This window comes from Barbus barbus, assembly GCF_936440315.1.
Source record: "Barbus barbus genome assembly, chromosome: 19".
Taxonomy (NCBI): Eukaryota; Metazoa; Chordata; class Actinopteri; order Cypriniformes; family Cyprinidae; genus Barbus; species Barbus barbus.
The window spans coordinates 17498308-17520901 of NC_136747.1; the positions used below are offsets into that span (position 1 = coordinate 17498308).

At 35.7% G+C, this 22594-nt stretch overlaps 1 protein-coding gene across 1 annotated transcript in view; it reads right to left on the reverse strand.

The window, feature by feature from the left end:
- Window positions 1–22594, reverse strand: part of LOC306885654 (CUB and sushi domain-containing protein 3-like) — a 405244-nt gene that overhangs the window by 223118 nt on the left and 159532 nt on the right. Inside the window, exon 5 of the mRNA XM_079442324.1 lies at window positions 14502–14709. Within this exon, the coding sequence (XP_079298450.1) occupies window positions 14502–14709 (208 nt within the window). The remainder of the gene's footprint in view (window positions 1–14501; window positions 14710–22594) is intronic.

The window sequence follows — 22594 nt, forward strand, 5'->3', positions numbered from 1 at the left end:
TAAGTTCAAGACTAATACTTACATAGCTATTTCCACAGTAATTTATTAATACCTGTGAGTTTCATTATTATAGTTATGTGTATAGTTATATTGTAGAAACATTTTAATGAGCCTGTTGCTTAGGAGAGTCTTATTATCATGACATAATTACTCTACAGGCTGAAGAAACATTTGCATCAAATTCTGTTAATCTAATTCAACCATAAATTAATTCACAACAGACATTACTCAATATGTTAATTATCCTGAATACTATCAACACAATCAGCACAAAATAACATGCTAATGTCTCTAGACTAATCGACTGTAATGCAAGAAGAAATCATCAATACAAACAATATAGGGGACAATTGGGGTTAAAGGCTGGATTTTTTTTATCCCACAGCACGCACACACACACACACACACACACACACGTTTGTTTTTGTGAAAAGTGGGGACATCCCATAGGCGTAATGGTTTTTTTTATACTGTACAAACTGTATGTTCTATTGCCATACACATACCCTGCACCTAAACTTAGCCCTCACAGGAGACTGTGCATTTTTACTTTCCCGCCAAAAAACTCACTTTGTATGATTTATAAGCATTTTGAAAAGTGGGGACATGGGTCAGTGTCCTGAAAAGTCACCTTCACCTTGTAATACCTGTGTCATACCTGTGTCATTATACAAATGTATTCCTCATTTGTCACAAAAACGCGCGCACACACACACACACACACACACTTAAATAGGTTGCAAAATGCTATTTTCTGATTTGTGATATTACCGTATGTTACAATTATACAAGAATTAATTTGTAATAAACTATAAATGAGTTATTTTTCAAATGTTGCAGATTTGTGTTGCTAATGTGGATCAACTAATGTGAGTAAATATGTGAATAATGTGAGAAATAGCTACAAACGCCTTTACATTTGCATTTTTGTCCCTTAAGAGTGCTTTTTATCCAGTTATACCAAACATTTCAAGTATTTCAGCTCACTGTGCACACAATATAAAGCAAAGTTTTTTTTTTTTCTCCTTTATATAATAACATAAAAAGAGGGAAGCTTTGAAATGCTGCAAATAGTCATTTTCAAATGAAAGTGGATTTTTAATAGGATAAAACTCAAATGGTAAAAACTAAATGGTAATGCATTCCCATAGAACGCCCCTTTCTAGGAAGCATGCCCAGTGTCCACAATGGAAAGGCTTTAGCCAAAGCACTGGACATTATTACAGATACAAAGAGCCCAGCCAAAACATGAACCATTACACTGCTGGAGAACAGCAGAGAGTTGCAGCCTCCACAGCACAAAGGAAAACAAGGTACATGGAGCCATGTTTAATCTCTATCTTTACTGGGACTCTCAGAATGTTTAATTCATCACTGAAGAATTCAGGCCACCGGCTCACAAAGCTCTGACTGCGCACGCACACGCACACACACACACACACACACACACACAGCAGCATGTATACAATCACACATTAAAAACTATGTAAAAATACACTACTACTCAAAAGTTTGGGGTTTGTGAGATTTAAATATAATTTGTTGGCTGAATTACCAGCAGTCATTACCTTGATCCTTCAGAAATCATTAATATGCTAATTTGGTGCTAAAGGATCACTACTAATTACTAATTATTATCACAGGTAAGAACAGTTGTGCTGCTTAACATGGAATATTTGATCAATAGAAAGTTCAAAAGAACAGCATTTATTGGAAATAATTTTTTTGTAATTATGTCTTCCCTTTTTAATTTTTTTTTTTAAAGATGAGCTCTTAATATAACTACTCAACAGATAACTAAAAGTGACAATAAATAAACTGAAAGACAGCAAATGGTGAAATAATCTTCCTATAAAAGTATGTGCATCATTTATTTACGATGCAAAGCATATTGGGAACTGAAAAACCCTTCACAAATTGTTTAATATGAAACTCTTTGTTCAGGCAACACTGCCTAGTTGGAATAACATCTGGGGGAATATTGTTGGTCTACTATGTGTGTTTTTTTATTATGTAGATTCAAAATAATTCACATTTTCAGCGTGTGACACAAAAAGCTCTGCATGCTGAAAATAAAATGTAATTGCTTTTTGACAGTGCACAAATACAAACAGTCAGGCAAATAAAACAGATGGATACCTCCAAGAACACAGAGTTAGGCCAATACACACAAAAACAACACATGATGCTGCATATTTTGACAAATTTCCATGTAATTGGCTTTTTCCTCCTCATTCACATGCTCAATTGATATGTAGCAGGTTGGCAGAGCAGCTGCCCAATATGGTCATGAGGAATTTATCACACGTTTCCACCTTACAAACCACCATCTGGGAGTATGATTAAAATGCAAGTTCATGGCGACTTTAAGCTGAATGCTTTCCTTCCAACTATACTCCTTCAAGACATCCTCATACGTCTCCACACTAATGGCTTCCCTCGTCCTTACAGTCATCGGCTGAGGCAGTATTCAAAAACCCTGTATTTAAAGTTCCCTGGGGACCGAGATCTACAACGAAAAGATGTTCTCTGTCCTTGAGCGAGAGACGTAAGACACAGAAGACAAATCAAACACAGATCTTCACTTCACTTCTTATTGGACACAAACTAAAGCACCTAAAATAGAGCGATTGTGATGTCCGATCAGTTGACTGTTTCTGCTTTTAAGGGCCTTTCCAGACTGGCAGCCATTTTGGCTCCATCGCACAGCTCCGAATGAAATTCATACCGCAGCCTGAGCCATTATGGCACCCGCCACTGCCTTTGGGTAAAGAGAGTCAATGTGCTGATTTTAGAATTTTACAGATTTCAGCTTATGACTATACAGCACATATGAAAATAAAGTTACTCTGTAAGGCAAAACAGCCTGCATACATGTACAGTACATGAGATGAAGAAGTAGAGAGGATTTTGGCTGATATCAGCAAATTCTTTGTGCTTGGCTGTGTAATAACTGAAGCAGGACTAACAATTACATGTAAGCTGCTGCAGGAAATGACAAAAAAATAAATAATTTAGTTAGCATTAGCCATTACTGAATCTTGTAATGATATATGAATGTAAAATACATAGATGAATAAATGTGAAAAATAAACTAAACAACATAATTGATCAAAATAAATGTATTAAACATGATAAAATTCTATACATTTAATGGTAATACTTTTTTTTATTTTACAGGCAGTAGACATATCTTGTAACATTTAATAAATTAATAAATGTACTTAATTTGAAATGTAATTCATAGAAAACAAATCATGAAGTAAATATTAATGAACATTTGTTATTTAATATCCCCAAACATTTGTTAACAAAAATACCAACAACAACATTATTAAAAGTAATACATTTATGTAAAACCTTGTAACAAAATAAATGTCATATATCAGAATAATATCAAAGTTCCAGTATATTGGAAATTGATAATTATATAATAATATCTTCATTATATAGTTATGTTTATGTGATACACTATTTGTGACCCTAGACCACAAAACCAATCATAAGGGTAATTTTTTTGAAATTGAGATTTATACATCATCTGAAAGCGGAATAATAAACTTTCCATTGATATATGATTTGTTAGGATAGGACAATATTTGGCCGAGATACAATTATTTGAAAATCTGAAAAAAAAATTGAGAAAATCGCCTTTAAAGTTGTCCAAATTAAGTCCTTAGCAATGCATATTACTAATCAAAAAATATATATTTTTATATATTTACAGTAGGAAATTTACAAATGATTTTTGGCATAAAAGAAAAATCAATCATTTTGACCCATACAATGTATTGTTGGCTATTGCAACAAATATATTTGTGTGACTAGTAACTGGTTCTGTTATGTATACTCTCAGAAAAAAAGGCACAAAAGCATATACACATTAGAACCTATTAGTACCTAAATTGTACATATTTGTACCTAAATGGTATATCTTTGTACCTTTTTTTCTGAAAGTGTTGCGTACAAAATAAATCTAGGTAGAGAAGCACTTTTGAAGGTCCTTTTGAAAGAAGAAGAAGAAAAAAAAAAAAAGAAAATCACACAGGAAAGGTTTGTTCAGTACAAAGCCCTCTCAGAGAGTTGCTAGCTTCACACTAATTGTCTCGGCTCCTGTACAAATGCACCTGCAAACAGGCCTCGGACCACTAAGCCCTCAAGGGGGGTCCGAGGTACAGAACGAGTGGGATCACTAGCCGGATTAGCAAGGATCCCACCTGACTACAGTGACTAAGCATGATGGGGACTTGGCAGGAATTGCTCTGGAAGACCCATTCTGAAGGACTGTGACACTCCAGAACACTGTAGCTCCTGCCAGGCACTGCTGTCCGAGCTTCTTATCTCTCACTTGGCAAAGCTGACAGCCTCTGGTTGCCTGCCACCTCCACTTTAGGCCGGCTGCTCTCTGAGCTGCCTGAGGTCTGTGGAGCCGCTGATAAATGCCCTAACACTGTCCATTCCGACCCACTGAATGTCACTGAACTCTGAGCTCCAAACTCTCCTCACTTTCTGAAAGCACATTAGGAGAAGACCAACTTTAATGGGTTATATAGCCCATCCATTTTTTTGTTTTCCTTGAAGAGACCCTGAGTTTTGTTTTAAGCTACTAAAGGCTTTTGAAGGACACCAAGCGTGTAGAGAATGTGTTTTTTGAGCTAATACTAATAGCAATATTTGGTTACTATATAGGATATAAAATAGTAGGTGCAGTGTTCAGAAGAGATTTGAGAATGCCAATAATAATACTAATACTAATAATATACATGCATATACTCTTAAAATCAATTGATGACATGAATTTGAATTGAACTGAATTGGCAGCCAGGATTCAAAATCAAAATACACATTTTTTAATTAAATTGGAATGAAATTATTATTATAATTACTATTTAATAACAATTAATTATGCATAATTACATGCAAGTAACCCTAAATCAAACCCTAATCCTAATCCTACCCATATAATAAGTACAAGTACAGTAGTTCATTAATATTTCTCAGTACTTAAATGTATAATTACACTGTAACAAGGACACCTTAAAATAAAGTGTAACTTATAATTATTATCAATAATTGCAGAAAATACTGTTCAAATGTTTGGGGGTCATTAGTTTTAGTTAGTTATTTAATATTTAATAATTTTATTTAGAAAGTACACAATCCGTTGATCAACACTGACAGCAAGTGCTTTCTTTGCAAAAGATTGATTTGAACAGTTGAACTTTGTATTCATCAAAGAGTCTAAAAAAACAACAACTTTGTTTCCACAAAAATATTAATCAGCACAAAGGTTTTCAATAATGATAACAAATGTTAAGCACCGAATCAGCAAATTAGACTGATTTCTGAAGCATCATGTGACATCATGTGAAGACTTGAATAATGGCTGCTGAAAATTCCGCCTTGTCATCCCAACAATAAATTACATTTTTATATATATTAAATTAGGGTAATCATACGTGCCATTTTTCCCGGACGCGTCCTGGCCAGGATTTCTATATTGCTTTGATTCAAAGTACCTCGAGAGCGTTTCGAAATCATAAGGAACCAATGTCATACACCGATCGGTCTGCACACGCAAACAAAGCCAACTCCTAGATATTTAGGCAATATTGAAATCCTTGCCAGGATGCGTCCGGGAAAGAATGGCACGTATGGTCACCCTAATTAAATAGATTATAATAATATTTCACAATAATGCAGCTTTATTGTTTTTTTGATCAAATAAATGCTGCCTTGGTGAGCATTAAAGACTAATTTCAATTAAAGACTTCTTTACATTGAAAACTGTACTTACACCAAACTTTTGAACAGTAATGTATGTGTGCATATAATTTCAGTTTTCAAGTCAAGAGTGTAAGTTATGCATGTAGTTATGCATTCAATTAAATCCGCCTAACTGTGTGTACATGCTGAGGGAACCTAAAGTCCATGTATCTCAAGGTCACACCGAAGGCACTTCCTGCTCAGAATGCTGCTTCCGTCCGGGTGCTGTAGATTTCCCAGAAGTGAACGTCGGTTAGTGTGCCAACACAATTGATTGGAACGTGGAATGCATAACATTACTCTCAATTGATGTTCATTTCACTTTAGTCTCCCCTTCCCCCTTGTTGTTATTTAAGCTTTTGGCAAAGAAATGAAGAAAAGCACAAATTATATGAAAAGCACCTTTGTGTGCCAGTCTATTACAAAAGGAAGGGCTTTTCAATGACACAGATGGATTAAAATGAAAATAATCTTCATTTCAAGCTCATATCCTGAGATAAAGCAACTACACAATACCTATATTGTTTCTGATCATGTACATTTATTAAAAACATGCCCCAAGGATTTTAAGCAAAGATTTTCATAAAGACTACTGCATTGTGTTTCTTAAAAGATTTTTTAAATAGACTCCATCCTGACAGCATGAAGGGACTTTCTGCTTTTTCGCTGGGTTGATAGTCTGTATCATTTTTCATCATGGTTAGGTAACTTTGTATTTGTAGCCTTTAGATGCCAGGTTGCTTTACATGTTCACAGAATTAAAAGGGCACTGTTAATGATCCTTCTGCTCTTGCCTCTCATCCAAACACAGAGTGAGCTGGAGGGGTCCTCTGCTGGCATTCAAGCACACAGTCTGTGTGTGTGTCACGGCTAGACAGAATCTGCAGCCATTTACACATTTTCTGCTCTGATTTTGGGGAAAAATCTGTGTAAAGGATTTCAATGTGATAAAATGCGTTAAACTGAGTGCTGCGATATTCACGCATTACTAAACAAGCCAAAATTTTTATGTGGAGCTTTGAGGCATTCCATATTTATTTTGCATTAAATGGATTAAGATGCATTAAATGGATTAAAACTGACAGTAAAGATATTTATAATATTACCAAAGATTTCTATTTCAAATAAATGCTGTTCTTTGGAATTTTCTATTCATCAAATAATTATAAGAAAAGTATCACAGGATATTAAGCAGCACAACCGTTTTCAACATTGACAATAATAAGACATATCACTGTTTATATTATAGTATTATAGAATATATATAGTTTATATTATTGTAATATTATGATTTTTTTCCTGTTTTTGATCAAATAAATACAGCCTTGATGAGCATACACTGGTGTGAAAAAGGTTTTGGCCCCTTCCTGTTTTTTTTTTATTTATTTTTTAAAATATTTGTCACACTTGAATGATTCAGATTTATCAAACAAATGTTAATATTACACAAAGATAACTTGAATAAATACAAAATGCAGTTTTTAAATGATTGAATTTATTTTTTGTTAGCAACTGTTTATTGTTTTTTTTGGGGGGGGGGGGGGGGGGGGGGGGTTCCCTTGGAACAGTAGTATAAAACAAAAAGGCAGCTGTACAAATTTAGAATGATTTCATTAATTAAGGGGAAAAAGCTGTCCAAATCTGCCTGGCCCTACGTGAAAAATAACTGGTTAAATCTAATAACTGGTTGTGCCACCATTTGCCACAACAACTGCAATCAAGCGTTTGCAATAACTGGCAATGAGTCTTTCACATCACTGTGGAGGAATTTTGGCCCACTCTTCTTTGCAGAATTGTTTTAATTCAGCCACATTGGAGGGTTTTCAAGCATGAAAGGACTATTTAAGGTCATGCCACAGCATCTCAATTGGATTTAAGCCCGGACTTTGACTTGGCCACTCCAAAACCTTAATTTTGTTTTTCTTGAGCCATTCAGAGGTGGACTTGCTTGTGTGTTTGGGATCATTGTCCTGCTGCATAACCCAAGTGCGCTTGAGCTTGAGGTCACAAACTGATGGCTGTACATTCTCTGATAGAGTGCAGAATTCATGGTTCCATCAATTATGGCATGTCATCCAGGTCCTGAAGCTGCAAAGCAGCCTCAGAGCATCATACTACCACCACCATGTTTGACTGTTGACATGATGTTCTTTTTATGAAATACTGTGTTGGTTTTACGCCAGATGTAATGGGATCGTGCGCTTGCGCGTGGACTTATAATGACTTAGAGCCCTGCACGGGCCTCAAATTTAGGCCCTAGCCCGACCCACGTCCGACAGCTTATCAGAATTACCGACCCGAGTCCGACCCGAGTCCGACCCGAGCCCGTCTTTTTTCCCCCTTCTCCTAAAACAGTTTATACTACTGTTTCGGCTATTAAAATAGTTCAGTTTTGTGTGTAATAGGTAAAATTATTATATTTTATTTAGTTTTTTTATTAAGTTAATTTAGAAAAACGTTTGGAGCATTTTTGTTTGTTAAATAGCCTATAAGTTTTTTTTTTTAAAGTAACGACCAAGCGGCCAGCTGCATGAGCTGATCATAGCCTATGTTTGATCAATTTAGCCTTCTCATATCATCACGACTTGCCTAAAATAAAATCTAAAGATATACTAAAACAGTTCAAGTATATAACAATGTTTAAACGTTAAACCTGCGCTATAATACTAATGTGCGCTAGCCTATATCTCAGTTTGTGCTGAGAGTGGAAGCTAAAGCGTGTTCTGCAGGACATGGAGGCACCAGCGCAAACACTTGCATTTTTAGTGGAAACAACTTAAAATAGCCTACGCCCTCATTTTTTTTTTTTTGATAAAAGGTAAGAGTAATACATCATTCAGACCTGTAAAGGGTCTACTTGTATTTGTGTGCACTCACAATACCAACAACAGGTAGCTCTTTTATAAAACAAAGAAAACAAACATGATGCGCTTTCTGCCATATTGAACAGAAGCACTTCACAAAAATGAACCGAAGCTGAGTAAATACATGCCTCACAGACATGATAAATATATCTATAGAAAGCTTTAAATTATCACTTAACAAAATAAAAAAAATCGAAAACAAACTCTTTTATTATAATCTTAATCATAATCAATAAAGATGCATTTCTCTCTAAAGGCGCGTCTAATGAGGAGACTGCGAGTCAGGAGCAGCAACTTCATCCTTGCGACACAGACTCAGAAAACATTAGTTTATTAGTAAATAATTCAAATATCTCCTTACTATTTCCCGCAGACACATTCATGGTTATGTGTGCTGGGGTTTTGCAGCAAGCTTTAGCCTACTGCGTGCATTTGAACGCAGAAGTATTCAGCTGTGCTGAAGTCATTTGCGCACCTGCTGCTGCGGGACACTAAACACCATCGAGCTGCTCTCAGTCGCGGCGCGGTCTCGTCTTGTTTCCACCAGCGCGGCAATTTTAATATATAAAAATAATGAGAAACCCAAAACAGGCCCGAGGCCTGGCCCGCGTCTGAACTATGACGTGCAAATTAGCCCGAAGCCCGGCCCTAGAGGCATAAAAAAGTCGGGCCCATCGGGCCCGGGCAGAAATCCAGGGCTCTACAATGACTTACTTCTTGCGTTGTCATCCCGGAGGGAGGTGTGCTAACAGGGCTTGCAGCAGGTGATTCGGTCATGCCATTAAACTGCCTTGTGTTCTTTTTGCCATGGTGGCTGTATGATGCTATATGATGCATAATAGGATTTAAGTGACAAATATGCAAAAAAAATTAAAAACATGAAGGGGGCAAAAACCTTTTCATGGCACTGTAAGAGATTTCTTTGAAAAATACTTCTAAAAAATTTAACTTCCATTAATAATTTTTTTTTCTATGAATCACTAAAGGACATACAGAGATGTATGAGAATGCTAACAGTTAGCTTTTCATTACAACTTTCCACTTCTCAATAGTGTCTTTTGCTATAAGCTAAACAACCAGGTCACATCTTGAAGTCTATGTTTTTGTAATATTCTCTGCACACTCATCTGCCAAGCTACTGCATGATATTCAACAAACATCATCATCTTGGTACAAACACGTTAACGCAAACTAGCCTTCACCTCACAAACACAATCTTCCATTGCTCAAATAACCTGCGCTTCAGATAAATAAACCGGGAATTGTCACACACGCTCTACAACATGGCCCGGAGAATGAAAAGGAAGCGTCTGCAGCGTCATTGAATTATCTATGACTACAATGCACTGGACTCCCATAGTGCAGTAAACAGTAAGTGAGGTTGCCTTGCCCTTTGAAACATGGTCAATACACTGCCTTCCTGTGAGTGATGGAGAGGGACAAAAGTGATCTAATCCAATCATCTCCAATAAAAGTAGAGGATAAATTGTGATGGGAGGTAATGAACAGTTGTCTGGAGTCTCCCCGGTGAGAAATGGCTCTTTCCTCTTCCGTCCCAAGCAGAACTGAGACATTTCAGGCCTTGATTTGAATGGCTGTGTGAGATATCTATTTCCGGACAGAAGTCATTTGTTGGGCAACAAGTTTTTTTGACTTTAAGCTCTGAGATGTAACACTTCTAAAATTGTACTTTGGCAGATACAGTGGAAAAAACTTTAACGGAAAGGATATGATGCTACAACACATTTATGGCAGCCGAGCTGTCGAATTCTGGCTTCAATCACGTCTGCTCTCACAACAACGCTGGATCTAATCACTCTCGTCGCATCCTGACTTGCACAGCGGGTTCAGGCTGAAGTGACGACTTTCTGAAACGCTGACAGGCCGGACAAGCTCACAGACCAAGAGGTGCTGGAGATATCTGTACTCCAGCCGCATTGAAGCTGTCAGAGCAGCATCATAAGCCATGCAGCAGACTGTGGCCCTCTTAAAGAGCCGGGTGACGGATCCAGAGGAGGAATGACGATGCAGCTATCAGTGGAAGCCCAGGGGAACTTAAATCAGAGGGAAATGAATTGAGAAGGGAGAAGTAGACTGGTAAAGCGAGCAGCACATACCTTAATGCCTGCAATGGTTCAACACTTCAAAGGGATGAGCAATTGTAAGCCATCAGATATAAAGCAGTGGGGATCAAAAGTCTGTGAATAAAATCCTGGAATTCAAAATCTAATTTAAATCAGGAAATACAAAATGTTTTATTATGAAACAATTAAAACAAATAGATGTTATGAACTAAAATAAATGAAAACTATGCACAATTCTGAATGGTAAGAAATGTGTTAAATGTTCCAATTTATCTTTTCATTGAAATTGTTATAATAAAATGCTATAATAATAAAAATATTGTTATTATTATTATTTTCACAAAGATAATCTATCATTCAAAATCGAATTTAAACCAGGAAATTAACAAAACATTTAAGGTTAAAAACTATATGTTAATATGTCAGAAATATATCAATTATTCAATTGAAATTTTCACTCAAATTATGTTTACAATAATATCACACTTGACAATTTATTAAAATAAATATTCACATATGAAAATAAACATTTTTTCTTTCCTGTTACTTGCAATTAAAATGGAGAATAAAACCCTTCCATTCACCCTTCACAGCAAATGCCTTCTTTTCTAGTTAGCAAGGACCATTTAGAACATCATTAATTGACAATTAGCAGCAAATAATTTGATGAAATGCGACAATAACTGTCTGTGTAATTTCCTAATTAAAGTTTGCACTAGCAAGAATAAAAATTAAGCATTTTACATGTAACCTCATATAACATACAGTACGTGCTTTGAACCTCCACTCTTTGGTTTTATAAATCACCTTTGCAACAGAAAACAGGTGCAAAATAGCCAATAAATTATCATATTAATAAATCTACATTAACATTTCAATTTCCAGCACAGCTGCCCTTAACCTGCTTGAACCCTGCGATCCGGTGTAACATTAGGGGCGCTTTCAGGGCGACCTGCCCAAAATGCAGAGATACTCTGAACAGAAAACACTTCAGTAAATAAGCTGCTCAATCAGAGAGCACTAAGACTGCAGCAGAGAGAATGAAGCTCATCCTTTATTAAAGACATCAATTATACGTCGCTGGAACGTACTGAACTACCTGTGGTGCTTTTTTTTTTTCAGGAGTTTCCAACATCTCCTGGCTTTGAGTAATCCAATAAGAGGTAATCATTGAAAGGCAGTGACCCAGAAGCGCGCGAGAGAGATGTTAGGACACTCTGTAAACGACAGGTTAGATCTGCGATGAGGTGAGGGGTGGCGTCACCTAATCTGAATTCACAAAAAAAGATCAGGCGCACACAATTTTGCAAAACAAATGAATTATACACAAGACAGATTAATGCGCAGCAAAACTAATGCCAGATATGATTAAGTGATGAGGCAGGTTTATCTGTTGATATAGTCTCGGATGAATGAGCAGTGCAAACATGGGGCAGTGAAGCTTGTTGTGTTCACAGCCCCCTTAGATGTCTGCTGTGCTTTGTTTATGCAGCAATCAGCATTGGAGAAGGACCGGTTCATCTACATAACATGCATATTTAAATCAGGCTCTCTGGCTCGCTTTAAAAATCCTCTTTGACGTCCCCTCGCTTGCCGCTAAGAGACTGTCTTGAATAAATCACTGTAAACAATGTGTTAACACGTCGCCGCTGCGTGCCTGAAGCCATTACGTACCCCCTCGACCGCTTGCTTCGAATCATAGGAAATCTTACGAGCACTTAACGGAGCTGCAAGTGTTGCCAACTTCCACAGAGGACAGTAAGGGACACTCTTGTTCTTGTCTTTTTTAGGATGATATGGGACACCCTGCATTTCTTTACGGAACATGTGAGTTTTATATAAACTCTTGATAGCAGATAACCAACGAGCATAGTACACTAAAACAAAATTCTAGATAGGCCTGCAGCAAAAATAGTCACTGCATGACTGAGTTAAGTACTAAATGTATTTGAGATGCTTGATTTTGGTTTACTGACATATACGACTTCATTACATCTGTTGAAAAAATAAAAAAAAGTTTCATAATAAAGTGTCACATTCATATCAGTTACATTAGCTGTATAAATTATACGTAACTCCAGGGAAAAATTATTGTAGATTATTGTAAATTATTGTTGACTTAAATGTGCTTTGTATTTTAGACATAGAACAAACCCAGTGAAGAATGTACACCAATGATATGCATAAAAAAAATATGGAATTACCTTTGCATTTAATCTCAATCGAAAGAAATTTAATTCTATTTTTAAATTGGCTCTTTATATTCTGCAATGGTGCCTTGATATCTCAGAGTAAGATTTTATATCTGACAATGTGACTCAGTGGTGGTGCCAACTAAAACTAAAACTATTCAAAATAAGGATGAAACAAAATATAAATATCTAATTAAAATGTTAGAAATTAATTTTTGCTTTGCCAACTAACCTAAATAAGTTTAAATTGTTATAATAATAATAATAAAAAAAATATATATAAACAGTATATAGAAAAAAGAGAAAAGTACACATTAATTCCTAAAACTCAAATCTAAAATGAAAACAAAACTAAACTAAAATTATAAAAAAATAAAATAAAATGCAAATAAATAAATGAATAAATACATAAAATAAATGCTACACTAAACTAGAAAAAAATGGAAAATAAAACAAATTTGATCATTTTAAATCTATAACTCATGATTACCTTTTGTATTTTGTACTCTGAGCTTTCCACAAGAAAGTGATGGAGAGTTTACAGATTGTCTAATTTAAAAAGAAAAGTCAAAAAGTTGTGTAGCTGTTTGGGTGTAAGATGATAAAATACAGGACAAACTGTGCTTCATGTGGATTTAAATATATACTGTCCCCTTAAATATGTGACGATTCCTTGTCATATGGTGGAGTAGGCACCCCGCAGCAAAATTTGAGTGCTCCATGCACCCCTACACTCTCAGAAATAAAGGTACAAAAGCTGTCATTGGGGTGGTACCTTTTACAATTAGGTACCTTTTGTACCTAAAGGGTCCATTTTGGTACCTTGAAGGTACCAATTAGTACTTAAAGTGTACATATTTGAATCTAATAGGTACAAAAGTGTACCTTTTGAAAAGGTACCACTCCAGTGACAGCTTTTGTACCTTTATTTCTGAGAGTGTATATGGCACTGACTGATATCAAAACCATACTTTCCAAATGAGATGTAATTAAAAACTTGGCTTGAGTTCAATTTATAATGTTAAAGTGAAGAGGAAGCGCATTTCAGGTGATCAATGCTCATGTTCATGTCCTCTTAAAGCTGCATGCAGCAGAAGCGAGCATTGGATTTGTCCCTTTTAACAAATGTTGTGCAGTGTACGAAGAAGAAAACAAAAAAACTTGGTAATAATTACCCATCTTTTACCCATCATCACCAGGGTAGACAAGGCTGGAGGGAGTGAATCAATAGCCCAATTTGAGCCCAATCAATAAGCAACAGAGGTGAAATATTATGATGATATAAACATTAGATGCTTCCATTATGACTAACGATTACATTCATAAGGTACAGCTGGAAACGTCACACGATGCACAGACACGCCAACAACACCAAAATGAGGAAACGCTTGCCGTTAAAACATGCAAGATTACATCTAAATCACAGACTCGTTGGATTACACACAGTTACAAAGGTGAGATCACGGATGGGGGCGACGGCTCATTTAAGATGTCGATGGGATTAGGCAAAGATTTGACAGGAAGCTGATACCGTTTGCACCACAAGATGGATGAGCATGGGAATAAACACCGGAGGGCAAGGCATTTGGACTCACCATATTGTTGGCGGCTCGGACCCCTCCACCTCCAAGTAATCGTACTTTTCCTCCGTCTGGAAGTCTGTAAAAATGATGGAGATGGTGTCTCCGGGATCAGCAAGTATGGTCCACGTACAGTCCGCACTATTGTAATATTCACTCGGGAAATTGGGACTTGTAATGATGCCACTTGAACCCCTCAGAGTATCACCACATGTGTCCTCAGCTGTCAACCAAACACGAAAAGACTTGTGTTAGGAATCGGCCTTTAATTTCTAGACATACTTATACAGTAGAAAATGACAGCTGAACCTTTTGGACTAAATCGAGGCCACTTTTCCCATTTGCACACCAATTGTTGAATGGATTCTGCGCCAATTCACATCCCATTGTTGGGAGCTAAAAATAGCTTTATGGCGGTTTTGCTCGATATTAAGCGTATGAGAGAGAAACCGTGGCTATCTGGCGGTGCCGTTCATTAATTCGACACACACTAGTTTAAAACAGGCTGTCCCATGATTCCTTTTATCATGTCTTAGTGAGGCAGTGGCTCTTCAGGCTGCTTTTGAAGCTTTGGCCCTCTCTCGTTTAAGTTTTGTAAATGGTTTCCGTCACGACATGGTTTTCAGAAAAACAAGGTCCCAGCTGCATTTCCAAATAGACTCAGAGCTCATCTCTGGTCCCTTCTGCTAGTAGGTGTCCAATTAAATTTGAGTGCGATCTTTTTGAATTTACCAATTGCAAATTGTAATTTTGTCTTTGGAAATCGAGTAGCAAATAGAACTATGTACAGATAAAGACACATGGACTAGTCTGTGCAAACATGATAAATTATATAGAAATAATTTATACAAACAAGCATCCACTCATATGTACGTACAGTCATGGCACAGAGCCATGTGAGCATACATACAGTGTGTACATAAATATGTAGAAAGCGATGCTCCGATTTGGAGAATCACTTTTACCTGAGATCGACACATAGTAAAGGTGCAAAAATTCTTGGCAAAGAGAAGAGTTACACTGAAACAATTACGAGAGACGCATTGACATGTCCGGGACGGAAGCCATGTCGATGCGCGCACACGCATACATTTGCATACATTAAATGTTGAGAACGTACATACACGACATGCATTCACAGGCAGAAATGCGCAAGAGCACATGCACTCAGAAATACTAATGGAAACCTTGATATCTCTTACACTTCTAACGGTTATCTTTCGTAAAGCTATGTTTATCAATTAACTACCTTTGAAACATGACTCTCTGAAATCCTCTATTGTAAAAGGACAATCACAAAATTCAGCAGTCAGATGTTTTCTTAATATTCGCTGTCATCTGTGGATTTGATTAAATTTCATTCAATTGCTTTGCGTCTTAATTATAGTGAAAACGATCTTGGTAAACCTCTGAATTAAAATTACTGTAAGATTGTTTTCCACACGACTTTTTCGTTCGTGAAACAGTAAAGGAGGTATTTAGGAGAATGTTCAAGCTGCTTTTTGTCTACAGAATAAAAGTGGACGAGGAGTAGGAACCATCATTCACTTCCATTGTATGCAAAAGAGCAGTCTGGACATTTTTCTGAATATGTCTTGTCTTCTGTCTTGTGTTTGAAGCAAGAAAGTAAGTCATACAGGTTTGAAATGACACAGAGAGAGTAAACAGTAAAAGAAGTGAGGTAAATAAACTCTCATTGAACATTAACACTATAAGAAACTAAAATAATAAACTAATAAAACAAAAGAAAAGGTATGATATGGTTTGAAGTATGAGCAATATTGTGAGAAAAACAAGGAGGAGTATGAAATACATGTTTTGTGTTTCAAATACAAGCTTGTCCTAAAACATTTCCACACTCTGATGGCTGGGAAAAAGTCATGAGACATAAAACCCGAACTACAGTAATATCAATGCTATTGTCAGTAAAAAGCACGCACACACACTTACACACGCACAACTATTAATGTCACTGAGCATGTGATTGACAGCCTCATAAAAATTCCATTACATAAAAGGAACTCAGGAGACAAAACGGACAAAGGTGTGTTTGGAGTTTGAGAGAATGTATTTCTCTCTTTAGTTTACACTGAATGTGGCTGCATCTCACTTAGATATGTAACAAGAATACAAATAAGGTCTTTTTTTATTGCACAGTTCATAGACATTTTGTAAAATGTATGCAAATAAAGTGTGACTTAGTGCCTGTGGGCATGTTTAAAATTATCCTCACCAAAGTCAATGTTGAGGTGGCCTTTTGATGTGTTGGAGAATATGTAAACACTTATACACCAACAAAAAACCGTACAATTCAGGAAAATTGACTTAACTGATAAAATGGAAAAGTGATGGTGTGTGTTTCAATAAATACTAAAGCAGCTTGGCCTTGACATTTGCATTGTAATGTGGAGCGATGGACTGTGGGGTATGATAGATTCCCTCAGGGAAATACTTGTGTCAGTCATTTGTAAATCAATTCTGCATTTTTATGCATCTCTCAGTGTCAAATGTGGATGAGCTAGCAATGCATTTCATACAAACTGGAATAATAACGCAAGAACACATAGGGTCAAAAAGAAGAAGAATTTTCATTCTACAGTTGTTGATGGGCTAACAGCCAGCATGACCTCCAATCCATATTGTGCTGTTAAAGGCACCTTGAATATAGTTATAAATATGTCAAAATATGGGGTCAACAGTACAGTTGTGATCTATGCATAGCTGGTTCTGTACTACCAATATAAATAAAAATAACTCTCTCATTTGTCTTCTGTCCTGCCATAGCTATAGTTGGTACGTTTAGAAGTGCTCAAGTACCAAGGGTGTTGCATTTAAAAATATTTAATTAATCATAAATTACACAGTTATGTAATGTATTTATTTTTTTTTTTTCCCTGAAAAACCCAGCATACCTGAATTTACTGATAAATAAGTAAGTAAGTCAGTCAATAAATAAATAAATGTTGTGCTAACCTTTAAAGATATTAAAAATTCTTGCTGGAATGCTTGAAATGCTGAAAAGTTTGATGTGACAAAATTACATAAAAGCAAATAATAATTTAATACTATTACGTAAATATATATTTGCAAAAAAAATAAAAATTCTACCCATTTCAACTTTTTTGAAAACTCAGTTGCTGCCTTAAATGTTTAATTACTGTATAATCAACTTACAAGTCTAAGTCATTTAAACTTAAATTACCTTAAACCAACTTAAAAAACAGATAGAATTTCATATAACTTATATAAAATAGCTCAACTTCTTTTAATGAGTTTAGTTAAAAGCATAAGTTGCCATGACTGTTCGGTGTTTGGTGAAGAGTTTTTGGCTCAAGGTCTGCATATAAAGTCACACCAGAGGTGTTCAGCTGGGATCAGGACTTGGCTTTTTGCAGACCAGTCAAGTTCTTCCACACTGACTCAATCAATCATGTCTTTTTGAACCTTGCCTTATACACAGAGGCACTGTCATGTTAGAATAGAAAAGGGCCCTGTCCAAACTGTTGCTATAAAATTAGAAGCACACAATTCCCTACAATATCATTATATGCTTAAACATTAAGATTTGTACTACACTAAGATTTGAAATTGCTAAAGTAGTCAAACATGTTCATTAGAAGGGGGTGACCCAATACTTTTGGCAATATAGTGTATATACAGTAGGCACTGGATGTGCTGGTTTTGGCCTCATTGCCAGCTGCAGTCATGTCCTTATATATAAAACACCTATGATTCACAACTATTTACTTAGGCGCTCGCATTCATGTAAAGTAGCCTTGTTGACAAGTTTGGGTGAATAAGGGCAAAATGCACAAGATATAGTACTTTCAGTGCACTGTTGGTAATATCACATCTTTTGTAGCAGAAATAAACTGCTGCAGAAAAACTAGGTGCCATGCAAAATGTAATGTGTAACTGCAACACTCATTTCAAATGTAGTGGAGTAAAGAGTACAGATACTCATTCAAAAATGTAGGGAAGTAGAGAGTAAAAGTTGATAATACCTTTGAGACTCAGTACAACTACAAAGTATCCAAAAAGATATTCAAGTACAGTAATTATTTACATTTACTCCAATACTTTACACCTCTGCACCCAAACAACAATAAATCTTGTGCTGGCCTTTAAATAATAATAATAAAAAAGTTTCATTTTAAAATCTTAAAAAAAAAAAATCATGCTGAGAATTCCTGTGTGAATAAGCTGTGAAATGATTGTTGTTGTTTTTCAGCTATGCTAAAAATTCAGTTGCTGACTTCCCTGTGAATCCTTTCTGCTCAGCCCATCAGCTAGACTCCAGACACGGCTCTGGGACAGCACTGTGGATTGAAATGCAGGACTGGTAAAGGCTGATGCTATGATGGCAGACACAGACACAAACATGTTAGCAAATGATCGTTCAGGGGCCCGTGGGATGAGATGTGGTGTCAGGAACCTGACACTCTCCTGTCCATCAGCTAAAAGCCAACATGACTAGACTATATATGTACACACTGCAATGGGCCATTATGATATACAGTGGGTGTTCTAAAAGTCTGAGACCACTGAAAATCTGGGATGTGTATTTTTTTTTTAGATTAACTAAAACGAAATCAAAGTTTAAAATTTGAAAAAAAAACACACAAAAAAAAAACAGAGAAAATCTGACTTTTAAAATAAAGAATACAATTATCTGATCTATTTCTAGGTCACTAATAAAAAAAAAAAAAACAAAAAAAAAAAACATGCATGACGCATTTTAATACGTTTTGATTTTTCCTTTTTTTTTGCCTTCGATTTTGGATTGAAAAAGCCATTCTTTGTTGCAATGTGTCCCGAGTCCATCACCTGGCCAGAACCATTAAATCACATTCTGTCACAAAGCCCATTTCTTCAATTTTCTGTTTCCATGCAATGGCCTATCTACCCACATATTGTGTTCCCGGGGGTTTGGGGGGAGGCACCTGTCAGCGACTGGAGGTGGAATCTGAGCTTGATGGAGTCTCTGTATAATCCATGTGATGTGACAGTTGAGAGGGGTGGAATATGGTGATTGAACTGCACTGAGCTACGGTGGGGGGTTTGGTCTAATCCAGTCATCGACGAGGAGGAGAAATGAACACGTTCTGACTGCAGAACGCTCAGCTGAAGAGTGCATTTGTATGTGTATTATTCATGCATGCTCAATGTCAAATGCAAATAAATTCAAATGGACAAATACTGTATTCATAGGTATGGGTGTAGTGTATGAGACTAATTCTGGTTTTATTGCACAAAAAAAGGGCAAATGAACATATAAAGTGGACAGGATTACAAATGACATTCACCAGTGGAACAGGCAGAAAGTAAAAGTAAAGAAAGTTTGAACATACTTAGCCCTTTTTAATTATTACAATTTTGTTGTTGTTGTTGATTTTTAATTATAACAATATCCCAAATAATCTACTAAATAATACAATGGAAGTATTTGAAATGAATGAATGAATGAACAAACAAACAAATAAATAAAAGTTTGTAAAAAATACAGTGTAGCACTTATGTGTCTCCACAAAATAAATACTATATATAACTTGACCTAAATTTGGAGGATCATTTATATCATCATTAGATGATGGTCATGTAACTTGATTTGACCATTTTATTTATTTGTTTGTTTGTCTGTTATGGTTTTATTATTACGGTTTTATTATTAATAATATAAAATAATAAAAAATATAAAAATATATAAATAAACAAATAATATAGAGTAAATAAACAATGTGTACAGTGTGTTCATGTGAGTAATGGATCATCATAATTGACATTTTATGTTATTCTATATGTCTGATTAATATTTAAAAGATTTTAAATGCTCTATGCTGAAAAAAAACAGCCAGTGTGACCACTGAGATAGCCTCCTGTTCCTGACAAACAGTCGCATCTGGTCACTCAGATCTGAATCACATCCTCGCCCTGAAATCAATCAGTTATACAGCATCCTTACTGACATCTCTGCAGTCCTCCAGAGCCTTCTGTGGTAATAGTGTCATATTTTGTTTTCAAAAATATTCATATTTGTGTTGACACTTTTTCCTGAGGGTGAGTGACATGATAAACGAGCTGCCGCTGTAAATGTAGTAAGTATGTTTGTGGGAGGGCAAAAGAAATGAAGCCAATGCACTGAAAGATTTCTTGAAGCTCTGAAGACAAATGAGAAAATGCTCAGCCTGGTGTGGATTCAGGAGAGTTCTTGTCGGCGGGAACGCGCAGGTCCCTTCGTATGGTCTCTGAGGAGATTTTTCAAATGTCAGTCCTGACAACCTCAACAAATGTGGGCATACAAACATATTTTCATGCTTTGGAGCACCCAGGAGGCACAAACCCATTTCAACTTTTTGATCTCAACTGCTGTGAGGAGACTTTGAAATGACCGCGATGTAATAATAAATTGTACCTTTGTAGAGCTTTGGGAATATAAAAGCATCTGAATTTGAATCCATGTACTGTACCTAATAACATACTTTTTTTCTATATTTGAATGTTTCTTCAACTATACTTTTTTTGAAAATAAACTCCTAAAACACTTTTCAAATTTAGTTTCATCTATTAACAATTTTCAAAAATCTATAGGGGTGTTTCTTTAACTTCAGGCATTTTATGTTCCAAGGATTGATTATTATTAAAATTAGCAGATTAAAAAAAATGACCTTTATTTTGGTTATATAAAGGTCACCTTATTTATGGACTATATCAATAAGTTATATGAAAGTCAAACATATTTATAACTCTTTACCAGGCCTTTATCACTTATTTTTGCTTCTTTCAAATGCCCTTAATATACATTGCACTCTCAGCCCAAATGTGCAATTATTTGCTATAAAAGTCCATCAAAATGATTTATTTGATAACCTTACAAAGACAAACATATATCATTTTAAAAATGTACTTTGTGAATATAATCATACATTTTTTAAAAATTATGACCACCACCAATCCCATTTTTGAGATGAAATATGAAACATGACATATGTATACTGTACATATAATATTCTGTATATGTTGTAGGACAGCCTTTCCTGGTTGAATCTATTCTGTATATGACACTCACGAGCAACAATGAAGATGTCCATCCAGAATGTCCATTCAAATCTCAATCAGCCTTACAGAGAGAAGCTACTGAGGGCATTGATGCAACCGCAGTGGCTAAATCATCTGCTCTCGAGCTGTTTGATTCATCACTGCTCTGCTTGGGGGATGTGGAGTCTGCTCGCACCAACAAGCCATGTCAAAACAAAGCCTGAGATATCAAGAAACCATGAAGTGTTATGATATCAGAGCCCACAGACTTGTGGGCACAAGCACACATATGGCTGTTTCTTCGACTACTAACATATTTGAACTTTTTTCCTTATGCGACATGGAAGTCACATTTTTACCTTACAAACTTTTACCATGTCTTTATCAAATATAACACAAAGAAAGAAAGAAAGAAAGAAAGAAAGAAAGAAAGAAAGAAAGAAAGAAAGAAAGAAAGAAAGAAAAACATGAAAATGTATATCCAGTTCTGGGTAGATTACGTACAAATTATATTCTGTTACTGATTACAAATTGTTGGCAGTAATGCAATTTAGATTACTCGTTTCAAGTAATGTATTCTGGCTACTTTTGGATTACTTTTAGATAAGTTCTGACCTAAATTTTTACTTTTGAAATATTTTGTTTACCTGCATGCTAATGTAACCATTATCTTACATCAGAAGAATGTGAACAATCAAATGTGCTGTTAAATGACTGAAATATTATTGTAAAATCTCAGGGGGACATCAAGATAAACTTTAGGTCAAAGGGTTTGACTGATAAAAATTTTTGGGAATCCCTGCATCATAATATCAAATAACGTAATCATGCAATCCATAAAAAAAGTAACTGTAATCTGATTATAAGCATATGTAAAATAATCTAATTACAAGTTCTAAATGTTTGGAATCTGTTCATACTGTTTTATATAGATCTAGATCTATAGTAAATACTATAACCTAACCCACACCCCAATTCCTACCAGAAAACTTACAATATATGCTGGTGTATTTTTCTCTCTCTGCTTCTCTCATAGTGTATATTGTATTTTTTTTAAATTGTATTCAATAACA